This window comes from Bacillus rossius (assembly GCF_032445375.1).
Source record: "Bacillus rossius redtenbacheri isolate Brsri chromosome 4 unlocalized genomic scaffold, Brsri_v3 Brsri_v3_scf4_2, whole genome shotgun sequence".
NCBI lineage: Eukaryota > Metazoa > Arthropoda > Insecta > Phasmatodea > Bacillidae > Bacillus > Bacillus rossius.
The window spans coordinates 32813248-32832801 of NW_026962011.1; the positions used below are offsets into that span (position 1 = coordinate 32813248).

Genomic DNA, 19554 nt, shown 5'->3' on the forward strand with positions numbered 1-19554 from the left:
ATCAGCCAACAAGCAGGAGGCTGTTTCCCGAGTATCTAGTGATCAGCCAACAAGCAGGAGGCTGTTTCTCGAGTAATTAGTGATCAGCCAACAAGCAGGAGGCAGTTGCCCTTACCTCTAGTGATCAGCCAACAAACAGATGGCAGTTTTCCGAGTCTCTGGTAATTAGCCAACAAGCAGGAGGCAGTTTCCCTTGTCTCTAGTGATCAGCCAACAAGCAGGAGGAAGTTGCCCGAGTATCTAGTGATCAGCCAACAATTAGGAGGCAGTTGCCTGAGTAATTAGTGGTCAGCCATCAAGCAGGAGGCAGTTGCCCTTGTCTCTAGTGATCAACCAACAAGCAGGAGGAAGTTGCCCAAGTACTTGGAACATTGTGCAGACTGTCATAGAGGTGAATGGAACCACGAGTGTTCTCGGTCCCGGCGGTTCAGAGTGTGTGATTGTCGCGAGACGCTATCAGGGTGACTCTCCCTGTTATCGGTGTGCTTGTGAACTGCGGACCCTCGAGGCTATGTGGCCGGCCGCTGGTGAGTGCTAGCAGCGAGTCAGCAGTCACTATTGAGCGCGCCCGGACGTCTCCCGAGGTAAGTACCAAGGTCTGGTGCGTCAGCCGCGTGAGTGGTTCCACTGCACGAGGTATAGCCACTCTGTATGTTCCAACTGGGGGACTAGCCTGGAGTTGGCTGCACTTCGACCAGATCACAGGCTCTCTGGATTGTCTGCAGGGTCCCGGAGATGTGATGGACTTGGATAAGCACCTTGTGATACTCTTAACAGGGGAGTAGCTAGGTAGAGGTGTCCCTTCCTCCCAGGATTTAGAATAAAAGGAAACAAACTTAGCAGAATAACACAATTATAGCAACCTGGCTACATAAGGTTCCAGAGATATTGTTTTGGAAGAATTATTGTAATCCTTAGTGGGCTGAAATAATGTGTTTCCTTCCCATTATAGCCTTATGTGCCCCTTTATATACAGAAGCGGAAGGAATTGTGTTTCCAAGTAATCTATATTTAATGCTGCTTCGCATATATACTTTTACATCTTTTTACCGAGATCATCAAATCATTGACATGAGAACAAAGGAAGAAAGACAATTAAATAAAAAACAGAACATATAAATCTTCAGTTTTCTTTTATCAAACCAAATCATCACTTGAACTTCTAAGCGTGGACGTTGGAGTTCTAAAAGTCTGTTATTCCCTGAGATTTTAGTGGACAAATCTCGGCTTCTTGCGTGAGGATTGCTGACGCGACCTTGCCTGTGGTGAGGTGGTTCGAGGGTCAGACACTGTCTCGTCTCCCGCCGACCTGGGCAGACCTGGACTCCTCTCGAGCGAGAGAGCCTGGGTTTTGTCACATCCACGCATTCCTTACCTATTCTCACATCCATGCAGTCCGTCGCTGCTCAGGCCTCGTCCGGGTCGACTTGGTTGGCATCGAGATATGAACTCATTCGCTCCATCGAATTTACAATATAATTCACTCTACACAGAAAACATAATGCGTACTTTTAGAAATGATTCATTTGAAAACCAGTAGCCAAAACAAAATATTTGTAATATTACAAGAAAACTACTGTACATTTTTACAACACATTGGTATGGTTATTTTTGCATGTATAATTTTTTTTAAATACTTAACATACATAGTCGCACTTACGAAAATGATTAATTATTGATTGACGTTTATTGCAATCATAATGTTTTTAAATCATTGTAAAGTTAATCGAATATTAAAAATTGGTCTTTATTTTTTATTATTCTTTTTACGCGCGCAGTTCGTATTGAAAAGCTTTTCAGGGAACGGTTTACAAATAAGTTTAAATGAGAAAGAAACGGGGGCAACACAAGGCATAAATGCCCGGGTAAGAATCCGAACTGAATAGTAATACGAACTTTTTTTTATCTATATAAATGTACGCATTTACAAGTATATGTAATTTTACACGATAATTTCAGTTCCATTTTTAAAAAATTACATTGTAGACAAAATGTCTTCTAAATAACTGCCAAGCCTAAGCTACTGATGAAATAATCCTAAAATAGTTCAGCATCTAGCTAGGTGAAAGTCTTTAACTATATCTGATACTTTTTTGTGTATTTTTACAGGCTTGGCGCGTTGCGAGCTGCAATGTACACCAATCTTCATTTTCTCCCCATCGCCGTGTGCGTTACATTATTGTGTAACGTCATCATAACGTGAGTATTATTTATTCTTTATGCTTAACTATTGGAACAGTGACAATTGTCATTGTATTTTCCATCTGCTGTGACATAACTGTCGACGATATTAAAGCATAAAAATATAAATTTTTGTTTTAACCTTGAGTCTACGTATTAATTTCACCATTGAAAAAATATTGATTTGTCAAGACAAAAAAATAACATTTTTCCTCGGTTTTCTCAAAGTAAGAACAGAAAATAAGAGTGGCATAAGGATTTTACAGCATTAAGGTAGATAGACTATGGTCTGTTTCACATCCACCCGGCAGCAGGGTAAACGATGTCGTGGACACGATTGTGGGGAAGAAAAGTGTCTTGATACATGTCATACTGGCCCGATAAATGTTGTAGTCGGTATTTGGTATTATCTCGAAAAACGTTTTTCATACATGCAAAAATTATCATTCATAAATGTCTTTCTTGTTATATTACGAACTGTTTCTTGGCGACTGGTTTTCGAAGGACTCTTTTGTAAAAGCACTGAAAAAAAATAATTTTTTTTTTCTGTGTTCCTTTAGCAAGGAACTTTTAAAACTCAGATTCTCGCTGATTTGTTTAAGACGAATTTATTACAAGATTATTTTGTGGTAAAAAAAAAGCAGCATACAAATATTACCACTGTTTTGGCGGAGTATGTATGTATGAAAAAAAAAGCCTTTAAAAACACCAAAATCTGTATTTATTTATTTATTTATTTATTTTTAAGGAACTACTGTACTATAAATGAAACCACGCTGCCATTAAGTTAAAAGAAGGAGACGGAATTCTGCCATATTTTCTTATACACTCCGTGGAAAGAGTACAGCGGCGTTGCCCTCGAAGTAGTGCATGGAACACTCGGTAGGTGGCTCTGTCAACCCCTCTAGCTGTCTCTCAGGTTACCCGGTGTGTGTGCGGGCTCGCAGGTACGCGTGGGCGGTGTCTCTGGGCCACGTCGCCGCGGGCTTCCCCTACATCAGCGACGCCGGGTCTCTGCCCCCGGAGAGCTGCTTCTTCTCGCTGCTGCTGCACGTCACAGCGCTGCTGAGTGAGTCCTCTGAGCGCTGAGCGCTGAGCGCTGAGCACGGCTCGCTCCTCTCAGGAGCTGACTGGCCGTCACAGCGCTGCTGAGTGAGTCCTCTGAGCGCTGAGCGCTGAGCGCTGAGCACGGCTGGCTCCTCTCAGGAGCTGACTGGCCGTCACAGCGCTGCTGAGTGAGTCCTCTGAGCGCTGAGCGCTGAGCGCTGAGCACGGCTCGCTCCTCTCAGGAGCTGACTGGCCGTCACAGCGCTGCTGAGTGAGTCGTCCTCTCCTCGCGCCGAGCTGAGCGCTGAGCGCTGAGCGCGCTTCAACTAACTACACTGGCAGCGGTCGACACGAGGAAGGGGGGGGGGGGGGTTGAAAAATAATAACAATTAACTTCAGTATTAAAAAAACCTTACGTCAACAACAACGGATGTGGAAATAAATTGACCAAGAATTGAAAACTTTTAGTTCTGAGACAATTTAAACGGCTAATATATTACATGGTCTGGAATTCCGTTCGGATGAAATTTATATGACTTTACCTACACCTTCAAAATTCTCAAATCTGTGACTCGTAGCTCGATGTCGCCACGTTAATCATTCCATCTCCCAGTCATCGTGGAAATTGTCGACATGGAAAACGGCTCGGTTCACAGGTGACTAACGCAACCGAATTTTCGTTGTGGTTTGTTATTCCAGATGTTGTAATAGCTCACCTGACCCAACCCAAAATAACATACATATTTTTCTTAACTTACGAGGGTATAGTCCCCCGTAACACCATTTTCGCCCCTACCATTTACTGCGGACATCACTGATACTACCTACTGTACTATTGTATAGTCTCAGAAAATCTTGGCCTCTGTGAAGGACAAATGTTCAGTAAGTAAATGATAAAAGATTGTTATGGCTTAAAAATCATTTACACTAATAAGGTGCACTTCGTTGCCAACCGCTCACAAATATAGGTGAAAAAAATGTAATAATTTCCACTAATTGAATTTTATTTATGTTTTAGTGTAAAATTAAGTATCCTGGTACATCTCAGATGAGTTTGTTTAGTAGGACAGTCGTCGCTTGTTAGGTTTGGAAGCTCCAAGATGAAAAAGGGCATCCAGGCACTTGGATAACCGACTCGAAGCTCATTTATTTGGGTTTCTCATCGAACCCGCGACCCTCACCTCATGGGCACTACGCCTTAGCGATCACGTCCCCCGAGGACCCTTCAGTCGTTGTTTTCTGGTGTCATGTCGAGCGAGTTTGATGACATGCCGAATGTGTTTGGTGACATACCGAGCGTTTTGGTGTAATGCCAGCATACTTGAAGTCGTGACCAGAACGTTTGATGTCATGGCCAGAATGTTTGAAGTCGTACACCGCATCTTGGTGTCATGACGAACATGATGTAATGCAATTTTTTTTTGGACATACGCCATTGCCATTTTGCACTGTCTGTTTTTGCCTGATGACGAGAACAGATGTCAGTTCCCAAAACGTCGCAATTGTTGTCACTGGAAACCTTCTGTGTTCGTCAGTGCTATCATCGTTGTGTTGTCAATAGTACTTGTTTATCTTCATAGTTGTGTTTATATGTTTGCTGCGATGCCTGCATTTAACCTGTCTCGTCGTTGTTAGCCCACTATGTTTGTCTGTGTTGTTAAATTAATTTTTCCATGACTAAGTTCCTTCAGCTGAATTCTTCTGCTGTCTGATATTTAGAGGTTGAACATTTTTTGTCCGTTCTGTTGTCGCTGTATTGTCCGTAATACTTGTTTTGTTTCATCATTGGTTCCGTTTGTCCGACATCAGCTGATTCAGTCGTGTTTTCTATGAATTTTTAATTTAATTTTTTTTATTAATTTTCAGCATTTTTCCATGACAAAAAGTGCAAAGCTGCAATGGCGTATGTCCAAAAAAACTGCATTAAATCAAAATTACCATTGCATGGATAATTTAAAGAATGACGAACATGGTTGGTGTCTTGCAGAGCTTGTTTGATGTCATGCTGAGTGCGTTCGTCTGGTTACTCAGTAGCGCGTCTGTTCACATTTGGGTGGTCTTCGTGTGCCCCCTCCCCCCCCCCCCCCACCACTCCAAACTTTTAGTAGTTCCAAGACTTCACGATGCTGATCAGTAATTATTGGCGTTACCTTTCACTGTACCAAACATTTCCAAATCCCAGCCCAAATCTCAGAACAAGCAAGTATTATCACTATCACGAGCCAATGCAGTTAACGTATTTCATGTACTTCATGTATTTCATGGACTTAGATTAGCTGATAAAGCGTAGTCGTCAAACAGCCGTATCTCTCAAGTGGACCTTTAAACGATATTTTTAGAACACTGTTGTCGGTTAAGAAATCATTTGAAGCAATTGTTTTATTCACCCTTGAACTAATATATGTGAACAATGGGAACATTATTTTGGATGATAGTGGTTTATTGTCTTCGTTCATATTTAAGTGCCACACATCTGAAGGCAGAAACCTGAATAAAAGTTCGAACCTGGCATGTTTTTCAAGGTACCTATGCTCTCGCCATTATGACTACGAAACTAAAAATTTCACCAATAAATTTGGTTACCCCAATCCATTTATATTTACGTACCTTATTTTCTTTAGCATGCATTGTACTATTATGAAACATTTATAATCAGTTAACACCCCCAAGTGATTTACAATACCGCCATTTAATTTTGTATTAAATATATGGCTATAACATTAAGTGAATATGTAGTATTTTGTAGTCTGGTTTATAGAAATACATGGTCTATAAAACCATTTTTTTCCAGATGTCAATTTTAATCCACTATGTATGGTTATATTTTTTGTAACCAGAAAGAATAATACCTATTTTCTTGCAGCCGTTACAGGTGAGAAACTATGAGCAAGATGGTGGATGTCATGAAGTAAGAGCGTGTATCTGTCAGCAGTGAAATAGGCGCACCAATATGGCGGCCTGTTGTTAACATCTCTTTTAGCTGTTTTTCACTGCTGCAATATAGGTGCATTTTAGACTGACAGATAGTAATTTTAAAACGTAAAATTTAAAATAGATTTCGATAAAATATGATTTTTAATTTACTTGCGAAGAATATAATTCTAGATCATTAACCAAAACGCCATAAACAAATAGGGTGTGAACAAACAATTGCCATATAGATACATTAAATTATAACAAAAAGTTGCTTCACTACAAATGGCTAATGAATAGACTAAATATTCATATATACCGCCCACCATGATGCGCAGTGAACAAATTATTGCTCCGACCCTGAATGGCTCATTGGTCAATTGAACTTTCAAAAACACATGTCATGACAGAAACAACTGGTAAGGCTTTGAGGTTATAAAGTCTCATAAAGCTTTGCAGAAGTGAGTTTCATTTCATAAAGTGTTTGACATACTATTAATAGTGCATTTAAATGTGTACTGCGTCAAATTACTACTTTTTATTTCATAAGGTTAACACCTCCGTAAGTCGGTTGAGTGTCATTAGCAAACAAACTCACATGGATTGTTTACATAAGCTGAATAAGAGAGTTCCGTTTGAAAATCAAGCCAATGTTGGCCTCGCGCGCGGAAAACAAAAAAAAATAGTTCCATGTCCATCATTAGTGTCTGGACTCATGCTTCATCTGAATTATTTTCGATTGAAATATACTATCATTAAAATGAATAACGAACTTATGAAGCTGCTATATAAAGAGGATATTCTGTTTTATAATAGACGATGTAATAATTTTAGTTTGAATTTATTAGCATTTTAATGAATATGGTTTCTTATATCAAATGTAATTTTTTTGATTTCTGGCATATTGTGATGTAATTTAAAAAACATAAAAATGCATACATATCATTACTAGAAGCCCCGGAAATTTCGCGGATTCCTCTGGCCTCAGGATAGAATTCAAAGTTATAGGTGTGCTCGACCCATGCTTACTTTCCCATTGGTTGATTTCTCAGCGAGAACATTTTTATCCTTGTTATTTGGCACTACCTGATTCGCTTACTACTCTCCTATAGCTGGACATCGTTGGCTCACGGTCGTATGAGGGGCGTGTCCAGATAACTGCTGTCCAATCATGAACACAGTGCGACAGTGTGGAGGTTTGCATTCTAGCTTGCGACTAAATGAATGCGCAAAAATTCCGTGGCTCTAATCATTACGTGTATGTACAAGAAGTTACCAGCAGTCACAATTAGCTAGTTGCTATGAGGTGTGAGAGGTAGTTAAGGGGGTACAACAAGTAACGAGGGCGGGGTCGGGGGTCGCAGCGGCGAGCTGCGTGTACCTGCAGTACCGCGCCCTCGGAGAACTGCTGGCCGACAACAAGTGCGGCGTGTCGCAGCGCCTTAACGCCTCGGCGGCCTGGCTGGGCGTGGCCGCGAGCCTGGGACTGGGCGTGCTCGCCAGCTTTCAGCAGTCGAGCGTGCCGCTGGTGCACCTGGTGGGCGCCGGCGTCTGCTTCGCGGGCGGCACCGTATACTTCTGCTGGCAGGTGCGGCCACTCACCACTGCTTCTTCTGCTGACTCACTCTGTGTCAGGTCTACTTCTGCTGGCAGGTGCGGGCACTCACCGCTGCTTCTTCTGCTGCACCCACACTGTGTCAGGTCTACTCCTGCTGGCAGGTGCGGGCACTCGCCACTGCTTCTTCCGCTGACTCACTCTGTGTCAGGTCTACTTCTGCTGGCAGGTGCGGGCACTCACCGCTGCTTCTTCTGCTGCACCCACACTGTGTCAGGTCTACTCCTGCTGGCAGGTGAGGGGCACTCACCACTGCTTCTTCCGCTGACTCACTCTGTGTCAGGTCTACTTCTGCTGGCAGGTGCGGGCACTCACCACTGCTTCTTCTGCTGCACCCACACTGTGTCAGGTCTACTCCTGCTGGCAGGTGAGGGGCACTCACCACTGCTTCTTCCGCTGACTCACTCTGTGTCAGGTCTACTTCTGCTGGCAGGTGCGGGCACTCACCGCTGCTTCTTCTGCTGCACCCACACTGTGTCAGGTCTACTTCTGCTGGCAGGTGCGAGCACTCACCACTGCTTCTTCTGCTGACTCACTCTGTGTCAGGTCTACTTCTGCTGGCAGGTGCGGCCGCTCACCCACAACTTCTTCTGCTGACTCACACTGTGTCAGGTCTACTCCTGCTGGCAGGTGCGGGCACTCGCCACTGCTTCTTCTGCTGACTCACTCTGTGTCAGGTCTACTTCTGCTGGCAGGTGCGGGCACTCACCACTGCTTCTTCTGCTGACTCACTCTGTGTCAGGTCTACTTCTGCTGGCAGGTGCGGGCACTCACCACTGCTTCTTCTGCTGACTCACTCTGTGTCAGGTCTACTTCTGCTGGCAGGTGCGGGCACTCACCACTGCTTCTTCTGCTGACTCACTCTGTGTCAGGTCTACTTCTGCTGGCAGGTGAGGGGCACTCACCACTGCTTCTTCTGCTGACTCACTCTGTGTCAGGTCTACTTCTGCTGGCAGGTGCGGGCACTCACCACTGCTTCTTCTGCTGACTCACTCTGTGTCAGGACAACTTCTGCTGGCAGGTGCGGCCACTCACCACAACTTATTCTGCTGACTCACACTGTGTCAGGTCTACATCTGCTGGCAGGAGCGGGCACTCACCACTGCTTCTTCTGCTGACTCACTCTGTGTCAGGTCTACTTCTGCTGGCAGGTGCGGGCACTCACCACTGCTTCTTCTGCTGACTCACTCTGTGTCAGGTCTACTTCTGCTGGCAGGTGCGGGCACTCACCACTGCTTCTTCTGCTGACTCACTCTGTGTCAGGACAACTTCTGCTGGCAGGTGCGGCCACTCACCACAACTTATTCTGCTGACTCACACTGTGTCAGGTCTACTTCTGCTGGCAGGAGCGGGCACTCACCACTGCTTCTTCTGCTAACTCACTCTGTGTCAGGTCTACTTCTGCTGGCAGGTGCGGGCACTCACCACTGCATCTTCTGCTGACTCACACTGTGTCAGGTCTACTTCTGCTGGCAGGAGCGGGCACTCACCGCTGCTTCTTCTGCTGACTCACACTGTGTCAGGTCTACTTCTGCTGGCAGGTGCGGGCACTCACCACTGCTTCTTCTGCTGACTCACACTGTGTCAGGTCTACTTCTGCTGGCAGGTGCGGGCACTCACCACTGCTTCTTCTGCTGACTCACACTGTGTCAGGTCTACTTCTGCTGGCAGGAGCGGGCACTCACCGCTGCTTCTTCTGCTGACTCACACTGTGTCAGGTCTACTTCTGCTGGCAGGAGCGGGCACTCACCACTGCTTCTTCTGCTGACTCACACTGTGTCAGGTCTACTTCTGCTGGCAGGTGCGGGCACTCGCCACTGCTTCTTCTGCTGACTCACACTGTGTCAGATCTACTTCTGCTGGCAGGTGCGGGCACTCACCACTGCATCTTCTGCTGACTCACACTGTGTCAGGTCTACTTCTGCTGGCAGGTGCGGGCACTTACCACTGCATCTTCTTCTGCTGACTCACGCTGTGTCAGGTCTACTTCTGCTGGCAGGTGCGGGCACTCACCACTGCATCTTCTTCTGCTGACTCACGCTGTGTCAGGTCTACTTCTGCTGGCAGGTGAGGGCACTCACCACTGCATCTTCTTCTGCTGACTCACGCTGTGTCAGGTCTACTTCTGCTGGCAGGTGCGGGCACTCACCACTGCATCTTCTGCTGACTCACACTGTGTCAGGTCTACTTCTGCTGGCAGGTGCGGGCACTCACCACTGCATCTTATTCTGCTGACTCACGCTGTGTCAGGTCATCTTCTGCTGGCAGGTGCGGGCACTCACCACTGCATCTTCTTCTGCTGACTCACGCTGTGTCAGGTCTACTTCTGCTGGCAGGTGCGGGCACTCACCACTGCATCTTCTTCTGCTGACTCACGCTGTGTCAGGTCTACTTCTGCTGGCAGGTGCGGGCACTCACCACTGCATCTTCTTCTGCTGACTCACTCTGTGTCAGGTCTACTCCTGCTGGCAGGTGCGAGCACTCACCACTGCATCTTCTGCTGACTCACACTGTGTCAGGTCTACTTCTGCTGGCAGGTGCGGGCACTCGCCACTGCTTCTTCTGCTGACTCACACTGTGTCAGGTCTACTTCTGCTGGCAGGTGCGGGCACTCACCACTGCATCTTCTGCTGACTCACACTGTGTCAGGTCTACTTCTGCTGGCAGGTGCGGGCACTCACCACTGCATCTTCTTCTGCTGACTCATGCTGTGTCTGGTCTACTTCTGCTGGCAGGTGCGGGCACTCACCACTGCATCTTCTTCTGCTGACTCACGCTGTGTCAGGTCTACTTCTGCTGGCAGGTGAGGGGCACCCACCACTGCTTCTTCTGCTGACTCACACTGTGTCAGGTCTACTTCTGCTGGCAGGTGCGGGCACTCACCACTGCATCTTCTGCTGACTCACACTGTGTCAGGTCTACTTCTGCTGGCAGGTGCGGGCACTCACCACTGCATCTTCTGCTGACTCACACTGTGTCAGGTCTACTTCTGCTGGCAGGTGCGAGCACTCACCACTGCTTCTTCTGCTGACTCACTCTGTGTCAGGTCTACTTCTGCTGGCAGGTGCGGGCACTCACCACTGCATCTTCTGCTGACTCACACTGTGTCAGGTCTACTTCTGCTGGCAGGTGCGGGCACTCACCACTGCTTCTTCTGCTGACTCACTTGTGTCAGGTCTACTTCTGCTGGCAGGTGCGGGCACTCACCACTGCATCTTCTGCTGACTCACACTGTGTCAAGTCTACTCCTGCTGGCAGGTGTGGCCACTCACCACTGCTTCTTCTCCTGACTCACACTGTGTCAGGTCTACTTCTGCTGGCAGGTGCGGGCACTCACCACTGCTTCTTCTGCTGACTCACTCTGTGTCAGGTCTACTTCTGCTGGCAGGTGCGGCCACTCACCACAACTTATTCTGCTGACTCACACTGTGTCAGGTCTACTCCTGCTGGCGGGTGCGGGCACTCACCACAACTTCTTCTGCTGACTCACTCTGTGTCAGGTCTACTTCTGCTGGCAGGTGAGGGGCACCCACCACTGCTTCTTCTGCTGACTCACTCTGTGTCAGGTCTACTCCTGCTGGCAGGTGCGAGCACTCACCACTGCATCTTCTGCTGACTCACACTGTGTCAGGTCTACTTCTGCTGGCAGGTGCGGGCACTCACCACTGCATCTTCTGCTGACTCACACTGTGTCAGGTCTACTCCTGCTGGCAGGTGCGGCCACTCACCACTGCTTCTTCTCCTGACTCACACTGTGTCAGGTCTACTTCTGCTGGCAGGTGCGGGCACTCACCACTGCTTCTTCTGCTGACTCACTCTGTGTCAGGTCTACTTCTGCTGGCAGGTGCGGCCACTCACCTCAACTTATTCTGCTGACTCACACTGTGTCAGGTCTACTCCTGCTGGCGGGTGCGGGCACTACCACAACTTCTTCTGCTGACTCACTCTGTGTCAGGTCTACTTCTGCTGGCAGGTGCGAGCACTCACCACTGCTTCGCCTGCACCCACACTGTGTCAGGTCTACTCCTGCTGGCAGGTGCGGCCACTCACCACTGCTTCTTCTCCTGACTCACACTGTGTCAGGTCTACTTCTGCTGGCAGGTGCGGGCACTCACCACTGCTTCTTCTGCTGACTCACTCTGTGTCAGGTCTACTTCTGCTGGCAGGTGCGGCCACTCACCTCAACTTATTCTGCTGACTCACACTGTGTCAGGTCTACTCCTGCTGGCGGGTGCGGGCACTACCACAACTTCTTCTGCTGACTCACTCTGTGTCAGGTCTACTCCTGCTGGCAGGTGCGAGCACTCACCACTGCATCTTCTGCTGACTCACACTGTGTCAGGTCTACTTCTGCTGGCAGGTGCGGGCACTCACCACTGCATCTTCTGCTGACTCACACTGTGTCAGGTCTACTTCTGCTGGCAGGTGCGGGCACTCACCACTGCATCTTCTGCTGACTCACACTGTGTCAGGTCTACTTCTGCTGGCAGGTGCGAGCACTCACCACTGCTTCTTCTGCTGACTCACTCTGTGTCAGGTCTACTTCTGCTGGCAGGTGCGGGCACTCACCACTGCATCTTCTGCTGACTCACACTGTGTCAGGTCTACTTCTGCTGGCAGGTGCGGGCACTCACCACTGCATCTTCTGCTGACTCACACTGTGTCAGGTCTACTCCTGCTGGCAGGTGCGGCCACTCACCACTGCTTCTTCTCCTGACTCACACTGTGTCAGGTCTACTTCTGCTGGCAGGTGCGGGCACTCACCACTGCTTCTTCTGCTGACTCACTCTGTGTCAGGTCTACTTCTGCTGGCAGGTGCGGCCACTCACCTCAACTTATTCTGCTGACTCACACTGTGTCAGGTCTACTCCTGCTGGCGGGTGCGGGCACTACCACAACTTCTTCTGCTGACTCACTCTGTGTCAGGTCTACTTCTGCTGGCAGGTGCGAGCACTCACCACTGCTTCGCCTGCACCCACACTGTGTCAGGTCTACTCCGGCTGGCAGGAGCGAGGACTTACCACTATTTCTTCTACTGTAGCCGTTTACTATATACGGTTACCGAATGCATGCATAAGTGCTTAGTATGAAATTTTTTGATTCTACACTGAAAGGTCCAACAGAACTGTCAAAGAATGTAACATGATGTATCACAGCTGGTACGTTATTGATAATGCAGCTAATTATTAATTAAATATGTTCTTTATTAAAGAAAACCTTAAATTTTAAATAGCATTCAAATACATGTGTCCTTTGGTGAGATATTAATAAATAAACCTATACAGTTTTGCTTCATTATCTTAATTTGAAATTTTTAGTTGCAAATCAAAAGAAAGAGTTTACCTCGCGCAAAAAAAATAAAAATCATATATGTGTGTGTATGTATGTTTGTATGGTATTATATATATATATATATATATATATATATATATATATATACACACACACATAATATTTACAGAGGCGACACTGTCTTCAAATACTGCTAATTTACATGATTTTTGAATGTTTCTCTCAAGTTAAGGTTTTTTAAATACACCATTGCAGAATTGGCGTACTACTTCTAAAATATTCTTAAAGGCTTATTTACAGTTCATAAGGTGAAATTCAAAATGTGGGCACAAAGATTTTATGCAAAATTAATGCAAATTATTTTAATACATAATGATTGTTTGGAAATCTAGGTGAAATAAAGAAATCGCGAAAAAAAAACTTTAATTAAAATTACTTAAAACAAAATAAAGCGAAAAAAATTTCTTCAAAAAAAAATACTTTATTTAAAAATATATATTTATAGAAATTAATTTACCGCGGAATAACTTTTAATGGAATATAATTTTGTCGAAACGACATGTCGAAACGACTGCAGGCAAAACACGGACAACGCAAGGAGAATGGGCGCTGAACGCTGAATGCTAGCTGTGCCGGCAGCTGCGAGGAGCCCGCGGGCGACAGGCGACCTCGTGCTGTTCCAGACGTGGTTCAGCTACAGCCTGCGCCAGTGGCGGCCCGTCAGCCCGTGTCTGCTGCGCCTGAGACTCTGCCTGAGCCTCGTCTGCCTGCTGCTCATGGCGCTCGCGTGCGCCACGGCGCTGGTCTCGCTCACGCAGTTCGACGGTGAGACTTCCCCACTTGCCCACTCGCCCACACGCCCACGCTGCTGGCCAAAAAAATACTAAATTGGAAACAAATACCACATTTCTGGATTGTGCTAGAATTCTATCCTTGCTCAACAAAGGAGAAGTTCACAAGCTAGCAGAAGTTTTTTTTTCTTTTCATTTTTTGTTTATTATTATTTTAGTTATTATGTTAATTATTTTTTATTATTTTGTTTATATTTATTTATTTTATTTTTTATTTTTATTTTCGTTACATGTACGTAGTCAATACTGTATTATCGTATCCTACTGATGAGATCTTATCACACCAAGTTGAATTTGCTTCCAAATGTGCTTCCTTTTTTAAATAAATAATGTTTTGACTCGTGCATTATAGTAAATGGTTCTCGTTTTGACTAGCATATTAATCGATATGTCGAGGGTATATAAGCGAGTCCCAGACGAAAGTACTTTCAGTTTGTTACCGGCTACGACGGTGTATCACCTAATTTGACTCATCTGATACATAGGTCACATAATTACCTACCTATTTTTTGAGATCTTGATGGCATCTTTACCATCTTTAACAGCGAACTCGATTAAAGTTTTACCATCGTCATCGTTATAATCCAAACTGGCGGCCATAACGAAACGTGCAACTATGATGTCATACACAACCAAGATTTAAGGCGTAACGAAACATGCAACATTTCTAGAATCCAAGATGGCGAGCATAACGTAATGTGCAACGGTGATGTCTTAATTAAGGAAGATATAATTGTTTTTATTAAATTTTTTAGTTAGTTTTTTTATGATATTTAAAAATGTTCCCGATTTTGTAGCATAACAAATGCGTATTTTGAAGATGCTGGCCATAACTAAAATTGCAACGGTTATGTATCAATTCAAAATGGCGGCAATGTCCTCCTAATTGTCAAGGTCGTGACCTCAGCAGCTTATGGCGGCTTGTTTTTAGGACTCTTATGCCGTTTTTAAGTATTTTGAAGCCGTTGTCATTTTTGAGGACTTTTTCGCTCGAAATAGAGAAATGTTTATTTTTAAGATTTTTTAAGATTTTTTGGCGGAATTCCTTTTTTCAAACAACCGGAATTTTTGGTGGATTTTAGCAAATTGAGGACGAAGTTTGGCAAATTTTGAAGGTCAAGGTGATCCAAGACTGCCACCGTGACACAGCCTGAAGTCCGGCACCTGGCACCTTAGCCTGAAGCCTGTCCTCGGTCCAGTTAATATATACTGCTTTTCTGGGATTATAAGGCTTTCCTATCGTATTATGCATTGACGTTAAGAGGTCACTAGAGGTGGTAACACAACTGCACAGAACAATGATATCAGGTGATTATTGACTATCGCTTTCTGTTAGGGAACCATCCGTGGTTTCGGATGAAGATGGACTGGTAAAGGTTCGAACCCGGGACCTCTGTAATGAGAGTCAAGTGTCTTACCACTACACCATGACCTATCGCAGAGATCACGCGGCATGTTTAATAGTTGGGAATTGTGTGTTGACACTAGTGAATTCGATCGCGGGCCTTATTTCTAATCCCGCCATTTAGGGCTTGTACACAGACAACCCCGGCATGATTCCAGATGGCAAACTAACATCTTTATAAATTTTAGTTAACAATAACATGGTATGTAGTAACAAAAGAATTTCATAAATTAAAATAAGAATCAGTCAAATGCATATTTCTTACAGTCAACCGCTCATTATTCTAATCTAGTTTTATTTCGCATTGCGAAAATTCGATTGTATAATTAACAATGTGTCAAATGTTTACTCACCCAGTCTGCTTCTTAATTTATTGCACATGTATGCTGCTGCCATTCACAGTTGTAAACAATTATAAAATGACTTCCGATTTTAGTAGCTACGTAGCCATTATTTAAGGTAATTTATACTAGTTAACACAAAAAAAAACGAATAAACAATGCTACTTACGCGTTGCAAAGCGCAAGGCTTTTAGACAACTTTTCACTCACAACGTCAATACTCTCGAAACTCACCACTTCTCTGTTTGCCGGCGCAAAACGACTGAAAATCAGCTGTCAAAAAAAAACAATATGGCGGACAAGAAAGTCAAAGTGACAGTGACAGATGAAATGAGTGTGTCTCGTTCGGAATTTTTCGTTTTGTGATGTGTGTTTCATATGTATGTGATGTATTTTTGTCAGTCCAGAAAATCCCGTGTGTCCGGAGAATGTCGGGAGTGAGGGGAACCACACATAACTTAGAAAGTCACAACTTAGAACTGTCATAACTTAAAAATCTTGGAAAAATCCACGTAACTTAGAAACACACAACTTAGAAAGATCATAACTTAGAAATACACAACTTAGAAACACACAACGCAAAACCACACAACTTAGAAACTTCATAACGTAGAAACTCATAACTTAGAACTATCACAACTTAGAACTGTCATAGCTTAGAAACATGTAACTTAGAAACACACAACGCAGAACTACACAACTTAGAAACTTCATAACGTAGAAACTCATAACTTAGAACTATCACAACTTATAAACACACAACTTATAACTGTCATAACTTAGAAACACGTAACTTAGAAACACGCAACGCAGAACCACACAACTTAGAAACGTCATAACGTTGAAAGTCACAACTTAGAACTATCACAACTTAGAACTATCACAACTTAGAAACACGTAACTTAGAAACACGTAACTTAGAAACACGCAACGCAGAACCACACAACTTAGAAACGTCATAACGTAGAAAGTCACACCTTAGAAACACACCACTTATAAACACACCACTTAGAACTGTCATAACTTAGAAACACGCATCGCAGAACCACACAACTTAGAAACGTCATAACGTAGAAAGTCATAACTTAGAAAATTCTAAGTTGTGTGTTTCTAAGTTATGACAGCACCCCGGGACTGGGGCCGGGGCGGGATGTCCGGGTGGAGTCCGCAGAACCTGCTCGTGGTCGCAGGGAGGAGCGAGCTGGACTGGCGGCCTCGGGACGGCGGCTGGGACCTCCACGTGGCCAGCTCGGCGTGCGAGTGGCTGCTGGCCGCCGCCTTCTGCGGCTACTTCCTGTCCCTCGTGGGCGACTTCCGGCGGATCCGCGTGGAGCCGCCGGCCGTGAGCGCGCTGCCTCCGCGGCTCCCCCGCTCACTCCCGGGGGATCAACAAGCCCCTCGCTGAGTGAACCGGGGTGGATGGACATGAACGTCGAAACCATGTTGTGTAAACAGCGCGCAACACACAAGCTCCCAATTCAGAGACGAACTTGAGTGTCGGTTAAAAACCCGCGCGCGACGTCCGATGAAGGTTCTTGGCCGGCGTTGCCCGGACCACGCGCCGTTGGGAGATTGGCTTCCTCGCGCTGCGTCGTCGTTTATTTCGCGAAACCGCCACCCGACGAGTACCACGTCATGGCCGCCTCCCTTCTCCGCCGAGGGAGGAAATCAGTCGTGCGATGTACCAACAAACAAATACCCTTTAGAGAAATCGGCCAATCACAAAGCAAATGTTGCAAATACTTGAAATGTCCCAAAATTTCAGTCCATTGGATCCCCCATGAGTCCTTATTCCAACATTAATATAATTATTGTTCTGATGTATCTACCATAAATATTGCATTAGACTGCCTCCAGACAAAGAACAAAGGCCAATGATATCAAAAAAATATATACGTTAAGCACATGCAAACTTAAACAAACAAGGAAACTTAGGTAAAAATAACTTTAAAATACATTATCAAACTAAAGAAAGTATGTAAATAGGTATAATTTAAAATTTGAACTTTTGCAAAATATGATAATCAAGTGGATAAACAGCTGTTATTTACATCATACTAAGAAACCCAACCAAATGTTAAATCTAATCATATAAAATAAATAATTATTATTTACATAAATGTTTAAGAATGTGGGGATAGTAAGAGCCTGGATTCCTACATGCTATACAAATAATACATTCAAAAACTTGCAGAAACATTGATCATTTCCTCTACGGTGTGATTTCTCTGTTTCAAACGGAATACAGAATTCCGAAGTCAGAATACAGCTTGGTTTCAAAAAGATCCAGTTATCTGCAAGTACGAAAAACTGTTCGTTCATATGAGGTTAATCATTCGTGGGAAAGGCTGTAAACTTACTGAATTTTCTAACAGTGTAGTTAGGTCCAAATACCAACATTAAAAACTCTAGTGGGCCAATTTGTATCCTAAATATATTTTTTTTGTACCAACAGAAAAATCTGTCTCTCTTCTTCCTCCTCAGATGTGGCATTGTGGTTTTGTGACAGGACTTAACGACAACTAACTTGGCATTACACTAGTAAAATCATCTTCAGTAATTGGCATTATCGTTTCATTGTAATCTATTTACAGTTGAGTTGTGACTTCCTGTTGGAGCGGTGGGTCAACGACCTCAATGATTCACTTGTTATACTTCACATATCATAAGTAGAGACCTGCAAAATTCGCGGATTCATTCGGTGATAGGCTAGAATTCAAACACATATACCTCTTAGATAATTTTGCTATTGGCTTACTGTTCATATGGACGAATCTCAACCAGTTATAAAACCTCAACCAAAGAAGGTTCGAATCACAGACAAACCAGCTGAGACGACTTACATGACGGCAGCCAGTGAACTTGCGTTATTTGCCCGAGTGTACAGGGGTATGAGCAGTCTATCCTGAAGGCCATCGAAACCGCGAATTTTGCAGGTCTCTACTCATAAGGTCATCATTGACTCCGGGGCAAAGTAAAAGTATCAGCATAAGTTTTGCCGTAATCTCCAGAGTAATTAAGAGCTTGAACTCAGTAGTAGACTTTCGAACACATGGAGTTATGGAAAAAAAATGTTAGCCAGTCTTTCAGTACATGCCAGATAAGTGTAACGTATAAACTCGGTAACGAGCAAAGTAATGTGTTCTCGGGTTACAAATACATTTATAATACGAAACTCAATTTAACTTAGAATTCTTTAAAACAATACCGAGCGTGATATATATATATATATATATATATATATATATATATATATATATATATACATACATATATATGTATATATACATATATATACATATATGATGGATTAAACAAATGTAGCGAACCATATATTGCCGGATCAAAATAATTTTGCTGTTTTTTTTTTATAGCATGATGTACGTAATCCAGCCTTAGTTTCGTATCACCTTTCCATTGTCTCAGAGTTATTCTTATCTGGTTAATTGCTCACGTGACATGATTTTCCATTCTATAATCATGAATTAATCACCTGTGTTGAAAATGGTGTCCAGGCGACCCAAAACTATGTTCCTTCCATTCCAGTTTTTTTTCTTCTTCTACTTACCTTGCGGATAAGATAACATGTCGTGGGGCATGTATAGTAGAGGTCCTGTGGAGAGGGTTCGTGTTTGCACAGGCGTTAACGGCGACTAGGACATTCGTCATGATCGCTCACCGAGGAGGTCCTTCCCTCGGCAAACAAGGACCTCACACAGTCCTCTGTGCGTCTCCCCAAGCACACACACAAACACAAACACACACACACAACCTGGCAGTCCCGCTCTGTAGACAAACTCGCGCACCGGGAGAACAGTGTTTTTCAACCACGGCGATGTTTACCGTCGGCATCTGAGAGGGCCTCTTCTTTGCCAAATTCGAGTCAACATCTGAAACCAGCCACAACGA

The 19554-nt window shown here is 44.5% G+C and overlaps 1 protein-coding gene across 1 annotated transcript; it reads left to right on the top strand.

Annotated features, from left to right (window-relative positions):
* The first annotated feature begins 523 nt into the window (after window positions 1–523).
* On the top strand, window positions 524–18105 carry LOC134542219 (DNA damage-regulated autophagy modulator protein 1-like). Its single transcript, XM_063386300.1, has 6 exons — window positions 524–584; window positions 2110–2199; window positions 3129–3250; window positions 7506–7729; window positions 13732–13873; window positions 16836–18105. The coding sequence occupies exons 2-6, from the start codon at window positions 2132–2134 to the stop codon at window positions 17048–17050; spliced, it is 771 nt and encodes a 256-aa protein (XP_063242370.1). The 5' UTR covers window positions 524–584; window positions 2110–2131; the 3' UTR covers window positions 17051–18105.
* The last annotated feature ends 1449 nt before the right edge of the window (window positions 18106–19554 follow it).